Source organism: Centroberyx gerrardi, chromosome 14, assembly GCF_048128805.1.
Source record: "Centroberyx gerrardi isolate f3 chromosome 14, fCenGer3.hap1.cur.20231027, whole genome shotgun sequence".
Taxonomy (NCBI): Eukaryota; Metazoa; Chordata; class Actinopteri; order Beryciformes; family Berycidae; genus Centroberyx; species Centroberyx gerrardi.
This window is the reverse complement of record NC_136010.1, coordinates 3403938-3417526: the sequence shown is the minus strand read 5'-3', so window position 1 is coordinate 3417526 and position 13589 is coordinate 3403938. Positions and strand designations below refer to the sequence as shown.

The 13589-nt window shown below is 40.8% G+C and overlaps 1 protein-coding gene and 2 long non-coding RNA genes across 3 annotated transcripts in view; 2 read left to right on the top strand and 1 right to left on the bottom strand.

Annotated features, from left to right (window-relative positions):
- The window catches only part of LOC144542322 (uncharacterized), an 11440-nt gene extending 6734 nt beyond the window's left edge, over positions 1-4706 (top strand). The window contains exon 3 of the long non-coding RNA XR_013507181.1: positions 4621-4706. This is a non-coding gene — a long non-coding RNA (uncharacterized LOC144542322). The remainder of the gene's footprint in view (positions 1-4620) is intronic.
- Positions 1-13589, bottom strand: part of LOC144542309 (uncharacterized) — a 710732-nt gene that overhangs the window by 110836 nt on the left and 586307 nt on the right. The window lies entirely within an intron of this gene.
- Positions 5679-12636, top strand: LOC139918321 (uncharacterized). The gene is made up of 7 exons (XM_078288033.1): positions 5679-5756; positions 7204-7533; positions 8093-8287; positions 8877-8975; positions 10205-10251; positions 11190-11333; positions 12451-12636. The coding sequence occupies exons 1-7, from the start codon at positions 5717-5719 to the stop codon at positions 12634-12636; spliced, it is 1041 nt and encodes a 346-aa protein (XP_078144159.1). The 5' UTR covers positions 5679-5716.

The window sequence follows — 13589 nt, the reverse complement described above, 5'->3', positions numbered from 1 at the left end:
AAAGAATGTAATCCTTCAACTGGTTAAAATGTGAAAATCACCAAAATTGGAGTTATGAGGTTTTCACTAAACAACAGCAATATGTGACATTAAATTGTATTTTGTAGTTTTGTAAAGAAAAGTGGTACAAAGATAGATATCACTGCTACTACGACTCTACAGGCAGTGAAAAGTGGGACTTTACTCATGGTTCAGTCTGTATCATTTCTGGCTCTCTTTGAAATGATGGATTAGCCCTCATTAGCCTGCAGTCTGGTTTGCAGTAAGTCTACAGCACAGGAGGTACTGACCATAAGTATTCATTGTTCATCTTTTCAGCAGCGCTGTGTGATGTCAACACACGTTTCCTTCGTCTCGAGGCAGCTGAAGGAGGAAATATCACAGTCGGATGCTCCTTCACTCGGGCTGGAAGCAACAAGAAGTACTTCTGTAAGGGAGAATGCAAAAATGAAAACATTCTCATTGAAACCAATGGAGACAAAGATCAGAACGGCAGATACAGCGTTGAAGATAAGAGGACTGGAATCTTCTTTGTGACGATCACACAACTGAACAAGTCCGACTCAGGAAGGTACAGGTGTGGCGTGGACAGACTTCTCACAGATTCATACCAGGAGTTTAATATCAAAGTGACAGATGGTGAGTTCCTACTTAAAGTCATAAAAATGTTCCTGCATATTTTTGGAGGCCTGAAGAAAGCTTTCACATCAAAACGTAGAGGCTGTGCTCACTGAGAGCTGCTCTTGTTTTAAATAACTTAATATTTTTTTTATCAAAGTCGTATTTGTTATTGTAGATTTCCATTTTAATTTACATAGATAAATGGCCGTTGATTTATGACTAAATATGATTAATATTGCCAACTGGAAACTTCTGTCCTAAAAACACATTTGTTGTTGTAGATTTCCATTTGTGTTTACATCGATAAATGCCCAATTATGACCAAATATCATTGATTAATATTGATCCCATGCGATTCTCTTGATTTCATTACATTACATTACATTACATTATGTCATTTAGCAGACGCTTTTGTCCAAAGCGACTTAACTGCATTTTGTCAACAGTAGTGAAACCAACTGTGCATCACAGTCTTCACCAGCTAAGCCTTTCAATAGGAATAAGTAGCATTCGTTGAATTCGTATTTTTGTTTCTTTGTTTAAAGAAGGGGAAGGAGATAGGTTAGTTCAAGAGATGTGTCTTTAGTCTCCGCCGAAAGATGGGCAGTGATGAGCCGTTCTGACGGAAGGGGGCGGAGCTCCTTCCACCCCTGAGGGATGAGAAGAGTCGTGACCGGGATGAGCGACTTCTGAGCCCACGTACCGATGGAGGGGCGAGGCGACCCGCGAGGGCGGAGGAGCGGAGGGAGCGGGGCGGGGTTTGGAACCTGACCGGAGATTGCAGATCGGGAGGGGCAGTCTGGTGCGCCGCTCTGTAGGCGAGGACCAGGGTCTTGAATTTGATGCCTGCAGAGAAGGGAAGCCAGTGAAGCGACCGGAAGAGGGGAGTGACGTGAGAGAGTTTTGATTGGTTGAACACCAGAGTGTATTTCAGTATTCAGTTTTGGGGGTAGACGGCTAAGAGACCGCCGCCTTCTTTCTCCTGGCCTGCTGACTGGTAGCCGGAACCGGCCGGCTAGCCTGTGCAGCAGCGGGCATGAAGGGCTTTCTGGACCAGATGCTTTTAGCATCAGGGAGGCACCGGGGTAGGGACCTGAACCTCAGGGCGCTCGGGGATGCGGAAGGGGGGGCTAGACCTGGAGACCGCCTGAGCGGAGGTCAGTTAGAGCGGCTGGTGTGTCGCTGACTGCGCCTTCCTTCCATAGCATATCTTTTTTTAATTTCAATTTAATGTTACCACTGTTTTCTGTGTATACGTGAAAAGGAGCATCTGATCTTTCTCATGATTTCAGTATTCAGTTTTGCATCTCAATATTTCATCGTATTTTCATTGTTCACAGCTCCAACCGGTTCAATACAAACCTCGACTGTCTGTCCTGATACAACAACAGACATAACAGACATTAAGGATTTTATTTTCTCCTCAGGAAGCTCCACACCCTCCTCACCTCTCAGGACGACCCGACAGTCTGAACCCCCGGCTGCTCAGGATTCAGCACCTGCAGGTACAGTATGGGCTTCATGTGATGTAAAGGTTTTATTGTCAATATAAAACAAGTATGACAGTATGGTCATATATTGTTATACATTTTATTTGTTGGCTAGCTAGTTATAATAATGAAATATAATAAATCTGAAATGCAAAACATAAAAATACTACTACTGCTGCTGCTACTACTAATGAATGATTAATTGTTAATGTTAATTTGAATGTGATCTGTAACTGATCAGCTGCTTTCGTCTCTTCTGTGTAGAATACAGTAACGTTTGGCTGCTTGGCTAGCTACTTAACATTAGCAACTAAACCATTAGCTACCTAGTTACCTACACAGAGGCACTGCTTATACAAGTATGTGTTGTCTTGGGATCATAAAAACATTTAGCTACTTATATTGTCATACATCAATATAACACAGCAGTTGTGATGTCATCAAAATAATTAGCATTTGAAGATAATTCAGATTACAACCATAGCTAAGGTGTGATGATTTACAGTTAAAACTTTATAATAATACAACTTTTCCTTTATTTTGTTAATTATATATTGCTCAATAGAGAACAGAGTTGATTTGTAGAAAATGATTTTTACCACTCTGTGAAGTTTCTCAGCTCCCAGTTACGGTGACGCAATCCACGCTACATAAACTAAATGCCTGTGACAAATAAAACTGCAACACAGGAACACACTTCATTAACCAAACGTAAGAACATAAGACACCGTAGTTTAGCCTGCTAACACTCTAAAAGTCTTAAAGATAAATTTGAGTTTCATTTATTCAGGTTTTCCTCCTAGATCAGCATGTTTTGCCCAATTCGCGGCATTCAGTTCTTACTGTCACAGCTGTGGCGGAGACTTAACGTTTGTAAAAAAAAAACATCAATGTCAAATCAAGCATGGAACGTGGGTAAATTGAAAAAAAAAAAATTTGAACTATCACCCAGTGGTCTGACTGCAATTTAAGTAATTTCCGTTGTGGTTTTTTGCTGTGCGCTTGGTTAATGTAGTGTGTTCCTTTGTTGCAGCGCACTTTTTATTTGTGGCGTGTGTTTAGTTTATGTAGTGCCGACTGAGGCGTGAAGTGTCTCACCTCAGTATAACACCACCTTGTCCTGCTGAACCTGCTGCAGGTGTGATGCAGTATGTGGGCGTGGCCTTGGTGGTCATGCTTACCGTATTAGGACTGGCCAAACTTTGCCTCTACAGGAGGAGCATCACAAAACACCCTGGTAAGACAAGTGCACACACACATTTTGCCATGTGCACACACACTGGATAACACAGTTTACAGAAGGAAAGAATCCTTATTTATTTTTAATTCTGAATGAGATATTGGTACTACGATACTGGAATTCATTGTTTGTAATGTAATTTGAAAATGAATTGTAGATGGACAACAAGCACTCTCTGTTTTCAGCATTGTACCCTTTGATCACTTTGTTTCACAGTGTCTTGTAAGCCCATGTGGGCTGTGCTCCAGTATGGTGTGACACTATAATAAAATGAAATCAATCAATCAATCAATCAATCAATTCAACACACCACGGGTTGCGTTGTTAATAATACAGCTCATGTTGAAACAACAGTAATCTGAAGCTTCGCTCACACTGATGTGTTGAAAATGACACACACCATTTTAACTAAAAAGTAAAAAGTAAGTAAAACTGTAGTTTTTATCTGCCACAGGATGATTTTGGGGACGATGGATCAGACTGTGTAAAGGTCAAAACTTTAACTCCTGCACCACAAGTCTGATGGACAGAAAACCTGCTGCACAAATCAAGCTAACCTTAAAAAGGATTGGCCTGATTGACCTAATGGGGGCGCTGTAAATAAAGGTCAACATGTTAAACTCAAATGTGATATCTCAGACAGTACTGGTCTGGTTTTGACGAAACTTGGAGGGACGATGCATCTTGTTACTGATTGGCTGAAGGGGAGCCTGCATCATTCATGGGGGCCGACGTGTTTATATTTGGCTTCGCAGAGAATTGAAGGTAGCTTGGGCTTTGGTTACTGCTGGTTATGGACTAAAAGCAAAGTTGAAACCTAATTCTTGACATCATAAAAAAGTGTTTCACCAGTGTAAGTCATGTCTGAGCCTGCATGTTTTCCAGAAGCATCGAACACTCCTGTGGCTGTAAAGCACACCGCTGTCACAGAGGTGAGTTTGGGGGAATCTGTGGAGTCTGAGCAACATCTGTGTGTGTAAAACTAGATTACATTGATGCAAACTAAACTGACCTTCCCCTCAGCAACAGCGGTTTGTTTGGAATAAACAGAAGAAGAAGAACTGGGTAGTGAGCATGAGCAGTGATAGCCACCGTGGCTGAACAGAGAAAAGAGAAACTCAAACTGCAGCAACAGAAAATCCAAGGAGAAAGTGTGTAGTATTAATGCAGGATAGATGCAAATGGAGAGCTGTTTCCATGACTACCACTGTATTTCAGATGTGCTGTCCTGCCTTGTCACCTTGCTGAACTTAATGTTGTTTTTTGCAGAGTGTCACCTATGAGAACTGTGCTCCGGCCTCCAGATCCGATCCAGACTCCACCTACCAGAGCCTCAGTCCAGCCACCGTGGATCAAGACCAGATATACTCTACTCTCACACAGACTAGATAGAGTTTGTATTTGTTGTTTAGCACGGAAATGGGCGTATGTATTTCCTGTTGAAACAGGATGTTGGGGCGGGACATGAGGCGAGGAGGGATCATTCAAAAGTGTAAACCAATGGGAGATCAGTTAGGGAGAGAAAGACACTTTTATTTGATGGGAGGGGTGGAGGGGCGGGCCTGTTCAAATGTTTAATTGGTTGGAGTTTTTATTTACGCCTCCTGGTGCAGCATGAGGTTATAATTAAAGTCATACCGAGCAGGATTTTCCCCCTTGAAATGGCATGAACTCATCCAAAAATGATCCGACTCAATCATGACTTCTGGCCCATATGGCGATTTTTCAAAATAATTGTGTCATTAACAGATATAACAGATAAAACACGGGTTTGTTTTCCTAGTGGCTCTGGCTCCAAAAAATGTCAACGATCCTAAACCCATAGCCTTCAAAACGGCCCTTCAGAAACCTGTAGGTGACATCACACTCACTACACCCATCTTTTTTTTTTTTTACAGTCTATGGACACAACCAGCAAAATCTTACTCAGTATGCCTTTAAAGATACACTGTTTTGTTTTGTAAATGTAATGGGATTTTCATATGAAAATACAAGGAAATAAAGCTTTTGTAAAATTTGGCATTCATGGGCTGCAGACACACTTCATGTTACAGGTGTGTTTTTAACTAAAAATATTGTATTGTGCAGCTCTAAACTAATCTTTTTAATGACTGACTGGAGAGCCACAACTTGAAGTGGGTCATACATACATTTGGAGCGCAACCCCAGATAGAGAGAGAAAGTGAGTGAGAGAGATAGAGAGAGAGATAGAGAGAGAGAGAGAGAGAGAGAGAGAGAGAGAGAGAGAGAGGGGCTTGATGCAGTCAAAGGAGAGACTGACTGCATCATTAAGGGAAGTGATACTTGGTTCCTGTTTCAGTGAAGTAGGAAGAGACTCGGAGACTTGGAGGTTCAACAGTTTAACATGAATATCCATCGTATCTCGTTCTGTTACGTCTTCCTCGGTGAGTACAGTCACTCTCTCTTTCTGTCTTTATTTCTTTCTGTCTCATTCTACTAATATCTTTGTTTCTCCCTGTTTGTCTGTCTGTACTCCTCTCTTCCTGCTGCTTGGTTTATCTTTCAGTCGGTCTGTTTCTCTAGTTCTACACTGTGGTCAGGGCTGGGCAGATCACTTTAAAATGCGTTCCATCACAGTTACTGACTGCCTCATCAAAACTGTTCTCAGTAACGCAATCCAAGGGATTACCCACATTGCTGTTTACTTTGAATTACTTTCCATATTTGAAGTATGAAGGTACAAATAAGTCGATATTTTGTCATGTTTGCATACAAAAACTTTGTATGCCACATTTTATAAAGATGTAGAACACCTGCTACAGATGTAATCCTCCTCCTAATCAGAATACATGGTATTTTAGGTATAGTATTATATATACTATTATATAGTATTATATATTTTAAGTATTCTGTTACTAGGCAGCCCTGAGTGGCTGGATCTAGTGTAGTGTTACAGGACAGGAAACTAACTTTACTTGAAGAAACCACAGCGGCTGCTATTGTAAATGTTTTTTTCTTTCACTTTTCTACTAATCATAATCAAATAAATCTTTTAAAAACATGGTGACTTGCTTGATGAAGTGTTTTGAAGAGAAGAGGAAGTTGCTAGTTGCAACCAAAATGACTGTGGCCGAATGTGACTCACTTTTGTTGACTTGCTGGTTGCTAAGTTGTTCTTTGCACCTTCTAAGAGCTGGACAGAAAACATTTTAATTTTCCAAGCAGTTCCAGAGGAAGAGCGGCACTGCAGCGGTAAATAACTGTTACCAACCTGACCGAGGAAAACTCGGTCAGTTTTCACATTGTATTCAATTCAATTTTTATAGGTGAAAAGTGCTTTTTTTTTTTTTTTGCCACGTGAAAATTGTTTCATATTTTCACCTGCCATTACATATGGCAATATCTGTTTCACATGTGGGTAACACTTTACTTTACAATGGCCTTATTCCAGCATATTAACCTGTATATTAACCTATGGAAAAGTATTGTAAGTGCACAATATTACTGTGTAGGTACTTGAGGAAAATCTCCCTCAATACATAATGTACTTACAAAGAATTTCGTCAAGTTTTCATCACACATTAATATAGTGTACTTACAATACTACAATATTATTAGGGCATTATAAAATGATACCCACATGTGCTTTGAATGCATATGTGGGTTTTCACATGTGGCTTTTCTGCAGGAAGTGCCCTTTAGCACGGCACTTTACCCCCCATCTGCCCCAGAGCCGCGGCTCATCTCATTGGCCAGCAGTAGAAGACTGTGGTTTTACTTGCAGCTCCCAGTGTGAACGTGTGAAACTGTGTGAATGTGAAGCAGCAGTTAGTGGCTAGTCTCTTACAGTAAGTACTGATCATAACTATTGATCATTCATCTTTTCAGCAGCGCTGTGTGATGTCAACATTGGTCTCCTCTTTGACATTCCCGTCCATGAGGAAGCTGAGGGAGGAAATATCACAGTTGCATGCTCCTTCACTTTGGCTGGAAGCAACAAGAAGTACTTCTGTAAGGGAGAATGCAAAAATGAAAACATTCTCATTGAAACCGATAGAGACCAAGATCAGAATGGCAGATACAGCATCGAAGATAAGAGGACTGGAGTCTTCTATGTGACGATCACACAACTGAACAAGTCTGACTCAGGAAGGTACAGGTGTGCTGTGGACAGACGTTTCACACAGTCATACGACGAGTTTGATATCAAAGTTACAGATGGTGAGTTCCCACTTAAAGTCATAAAAATGTTCCTGCATATTTTTGGAGGCCTGAAGAAAGTTTTCACATCCAAATAGAGGCTGTGCTCACTGAGAGCTGCTCCTGTTTTAAATAACTAAACATATTTGTTATTGTAGATGTGAACGGTCCAAAATGTAAATTTATTTATGACTAAATATGATTAATATTTCCAATGCAATGTGTTTAGTAACTGAGAATATTTCGATCACCACTTAGAAGAGTGTTAAATATTTATTTTAATATACTGTGAATAGTTCATGATGTCATGGCCTCATAGAGTCTCTATAGTAGTTCTACTGCTGTAAAATACCTGATAAACTCAGTAAAACTGCACATTACAGTTAATTTAAATATTAATGACCAACCACATTGTTTAGCTACTGCTCAAAAACTATATATCCTTGGTGGAACATTAACATTTAACTATTACTATTATTTAATTAATATTGATTTTAAAAGATTTCTTAAATATTTTCATAGCATCTCATCTTTCTCATGATATCAGTATTCAGTTTCATCGCATTTTTGTTGTTCACAGCTCCAACCGGTTCAATACAAACCTCGACTGTCAGTCCTGATACAACAACAGACATAACAGACACAACAGACACATCAGCCTCCATAACAGACAGTGAGGATGTCATTTTCTCCTCAGGAAGCTCCACCCCCTCCTCACCTCTCAGGACGACCCGACAGTCTGAACCCCCGGCTGCTCAGGATTCAGCACCTGCAGGTACAGTATGGGCTTTTGTGATCTAAAGGTTTTATTGTCAATATAAAAAAACAAAACCAAAAATAGTGCAGTATGGTGCTAGTTATAATGATGATTAAGTATAATACATTCAAATCTATAGTAATAGTGCTACTACTACTACTGCTACTACTATCAGCTACTGATCAGCTGCTTTCGTCTCAAGGTTTGGCTGCTTGACTAGCTAGTTAATGTTAATGTTAGCAACATTAACTAAATTTTTACTAGCATTCATTGTGTAGAGCACATCTCATACATAGAATTACTGTATGTATGCTGTCATGGGATCATAAAAATATTTAGCTACTTATATTGTCATACATCAATATAACACAGCAGTTGTGATGTCATCAAAATCATTTTAATTTGAAGATAATTCTGGAAGATTCCAATCACAGCTAGGTGTGATGATTTATAGTCACATTTTTACAATACAACTTTATTTTATCAATAATATACTGCTCAATAAAGAACATAGTTGATTTGTAGATTTTTTTTTTTTTTTTACCACTCTGTAGAGGAGTGAAATGTGTCAGTTTAACACCACCTTGTACTGCTGAACCTGCTGCAGGTGTGATGCTGTATGTGGGCGTGGCCTTGGTTGTCATGGTTACCGTATTAGGACTGGCCATCCTTTTCCTATGCAGGAGGAGGACCACAAAACCTCCTGGTAAGACACACACACACACACACACACACAGACACGAAACCGATGTGTTGAAAATGACACACAGAGTATATTTACGTTTTAAGTAAAAACTGTAGTTTTTATCCGCTACATGATTATTTTGGGCGACTATGGATCGGGCTGTGTAAAGGTCAAAGCTTTAACTCCTGCACCGTCTGATGGACAGAAAACCTGCTGCACAATGTTTGCATCACAAAAAAGCCGACTCTCTAACTAAGCCAAGGGTTTCACCCACAGAACTGGAACGGATAGAACGGTCATTCCCATTCGAATCGACGTTCCAGGATGGTCGGAGCGGCGGCCATTTTTATGTGAACCGTTGAACTAGCTTCTGTATAAACCGACTTACGGAAAGAAGAAGTTTTACAGCAAGAACCAAAGCAGCTTTTCTGTCTCCTTGCTGCCATGGATTGCTAACATGCTAATGTTCAACCCGGTCTCACGGCAGTTCGTGAAATAGTCACGAAAATTTAATCTATTGATTCGTGTACATGGACACGATTTTTCCATTTTTTTCGTGAAATGAACACGACCTAAAAAACCACGAATTTGAAAACGTAAGGTTAGGCAAATAAAACAACTTGTGTTACGGTTATGGTTAGGCAACTAAAACAACTTGGTTAAGGTTAGAGAAATGGTTTGGTCATGGTTAAATAAGAAAAACGTTCGTTAAAAATTTAAACGTGGCTTACGGTTGAAATGTACTTTGAACACGCTGGGAATCGAACCCCGGTCGTCGGCATCAAAGGGAAACGTATACGCCCATCCGCCACCGATTTATTTCAACGTCACACTACTTCCTGAGTCCCGACTGACAGAAAAAAAAAACGTGCTGCCGGCACGAAAGATATTTCCAACTGAAATACATTAGTTTGAAAGTCGTTCTGAGCGTCACGAAAAAAATGGAAAAATCATGTCCATGTACACGAATCAATAGATTAAATTTCGTCACTATTTCACAAACTGCCGTGAGACCGGGTTGCAATGTTGACTAGAAGAGCCAGAGAGAGAAGTACAGTCTGTGATAAAGCTACGTTAGCCTCGTCGCTAACGTTAGCTTCCAGTTGAGTTTTTGACAGTTTGCTAACAGACTCATCTGCTCAGTTCTCACAGTGAGACAGACTTTACAGCCTTAATGTCCAGACTTGTGTTGTCACTATATTCTGTGGTTTCACCAGTGTAAATCATGTCTGAACCTGCATGTTTTCCAGAAGCAGCGAGCACTCCTGTGGAAACGGAGTACGCCGCTATCACAGAGGTGAGTTTGTGGTGTGACGACTCTGTATGTCTCTGGTCTGTCCTGCAGGAGCCTGCTGGGCGGGTTCGTCATTAAAGGGTAACTTCAGTATTTTTCAACCTGGACCCTATTTTCCCATCTTTTTGTGTCTAAGTGACTAAAGGGGACAACAATTTTTGAAATTGGTCCAGTATTGAGCGAGATCGCTTCAGCCGGCAGCCGCGAAACGGTCTGTGTGTAACTTCCTGCAACAACTCAACTCTCGCGAGACTTGAGCGAGACTTGGTTACACACAGACCGGATCAAGCGAAAGGTAAAGAAAAACGTTTCATTTCTCTGTAGGGTCCTTTCCATAATGTTGTCAGACACTTGTAATAACAATCTGAGCCTGTCAGTGGCAAAAACAAGAACTTTTAGTGGACGTACATTGACGGTGAGATTTGCCCCGTCGGATTACATTGCAGCTCGTTTCGACGCCAACTAAATCCACACAATCCATATTAGAAAAGCGAGCCTCTAAACGAGCCGTTTGGACTTCCGTAACTTTGTGGCGTCACAAAGGTTCGCTCATTATCATTTCTGTAAGAAATAATAGACTAACAAAGTGTTTTTTTCAAAGCGGTCGAGCGGTCGTCATCGTTTATTACCGGAGAATTTTCCCTACCTGTAGCCGCCGGGCCGCGGCGTCTCACGTTTCACTCTCGAAACGGTTAGCCAATCGGAACGGAGGGGTCGTTAATATTAATGAGCCTTAAAGACACGGCGACAGAAACGGCCTGTTCTTGGTAAGGCTCAGAGAGATGCTGGAAAATGAACGTGGAGAAATGGATTGAGAGTGTTTTTGGTTCATGGCACCACACACACAGCTTTGAATGGAGCTCAAGACACAGAATAAAACTCTGGAAAGCGTTCATTATGGGACCTTTAATGCAAACTAAACTAACCTTCCCTTCCTGCAGGGTGACCGTGTGTATGAGGAGATCAGAGAGAAGGACAGGCAGAATAAATCTGGTCCTGTAGAAGTCTCTACAGTTTACTCTTATGCCAGATACACCGGTCCTGGAGATCCAAACTGTGCTGCTGCAGGCGGCGCTGAGAACAAGGTAATGAAAGGAAATGCGGCGGTAGCATTTATGTTTCGGGCGCAGTACAACACTGGTAGAAACGTGGACTTTCACACGTTCACATACTGCCGACGTGACGCTTTATTCTGCCTCTGATTCCAACCAAACCCCTTAATTTTATCCCTGAAATGTCCTTAATTTCTCATCACAACATAGCTTCAAAACAGTAAGGTTAGTATCATGGGTTTATAAGGGAATTATTCATGAGTTGATTCACAGAGACACTAGAAATTAAGGGATTTTTCATGCCTTTTGTGCAGGTTTACAGGTTATTAATGAGTTATTAAGCTAAAGTTCCTGTCTCCCTGAATTTTACATTAAATTAGAAGGTAAGCAGTCAAACATTGAGGGGTGTTTAAGGAGGTTTTGATGGGGTCTCCTCCATTAATAACTCCCTTGACTCACTTTAAGGGGATTTTGTTTTGCATGAATCAATGTACATGCAAGGTTATTTTAAGGGAATCCTGGTTTGTAGAGTATATAGTGGGCTGCATTTCCTGGTGCTGTGCCTAAAAATGTGGCGTGTCTTCACAGAGCTTTCCACACCAAGGAAGAAAGTTACATTGCAATTTAGTTTCCCTATCTCTGCCTCTTATCTCTGTCTTTCAGTTAATCAACATTTTAAAAAGAGTTACTTTCCCCCTTCACAGGAAGACGGAAAGTAACCTATCTAGTGCTGTGTCATGAACGGAAACAGGCCTGTGATCTTATCTCAAACCACCCGTGTAAAGATCGGTCTAGCTTTTCCCCCCAGAGAAAGATTAGCACTTTAACGGCAGCAAATGTCAGCTATAGTTGAACGTTTTTTATTAGCTTCATGAAGTAATGTTCATCTTCTGCTCCATTCTTCTTTCAATGATGGATTAAGCCTTTTGAATGCATCTCTTCAGGTAGTTTAAAGCTGCACAAGGCAAGATTTATAAGTAAAAATGTAGCAGCAAAAGCGAACAGCATCCCATCCCCGCTAACTGTTCCCTGTAGGATTTTTTTCCCAATTCTAATTCCTCAGTTGAATTGGAGTTGATGACTTTATTCTTGAATTGACCCGAACCCTGGCTCTGACGCTGCTCCACCTCTCCTTGTTTTCTGCTCCCAGGCTGAAGATGACGATGTCAGCTACTCTAAAGTCTATTTTTCCAACGGTCCAAGTGACGCTTCGAGCAACAGCGCCCCCGGTGGTAATGCTGATGATGTCGTCTACTCCCTGGCCGAGTTACCCAACGCTGCGGTCGCAAATGAAACACACACTCTGTACTCTGCCATCACTCTACCTGAGCATTAGCTTTAACGAGTAAACACCAAACTCAAATCTGTGTAAAGCCTGACATCTAATGGTTAAAGGCAGAGGCGGGGACACGAGTCACGTGACTTGGGACTCGAGTCACAGTTTTAATTGTTTGAGACTTGACTTGCTGCATGAAGAGAAGACTTGAGACTTGACTTGACTTGGGTTCTGGTGACTTGGGACTTGACTCTGACTTGTACTTTGATGACTTGAAAAGGTTTCTAAAGTCTTGACTTGAGATCTTGTGTTTGTGTAAATGACTCAGATTGAAAGTGATGAGATTTGTTCCAGCGGACGACTGAATTTAAATTCTGTTTTCTGAATTTGTATGGAATGATTGAATTTATTGAAGTTGAAACTGATTATAGAAATCAAACTCATGATGCTCTTACCAAGTTTTTATCCTATTAAAACCATATTGCATTGAAAAGTCCTAGATATTTAGTTTTCTTTAAGATATTAAATTGATACTGGACTCTTGATTTGTTCTGACTTGACTTGCTGTTCTACATTTAGACTTGAGACTTGACATTAATGACATGGACTTGACTTGGACTTGACTTGGTAATCTACAGTTAGACTTGGGACTTGACTTGAGACTTGTGCCTCAAGAAATCTGGCAGTTTGTTTTTGCTTTGCTTATCGGCAAAAAACACACATGGGAAAATATAATTTGAGACTTTATTATTAATCTGTAAGGTGTTCTGGTAAATTCGGCATTTATATAATCCTCCAAACTGCTAGAATTTTAACGGACCGGACCGTTTATGCGGCGGGGAAGTGGAGTTACTTCACACACAAAACTGACCTTCGATATGATCCAGCAGAGTCGTGGTGATGTCAGGATCCTGATCACAGCAAGACTCCATCAGTGGTCTAACTTGGTAAAACATGACAGAAGGTTGATTGTTGTTGATGTGAAACAGTCCAACCTGCCCACCATGCTGATG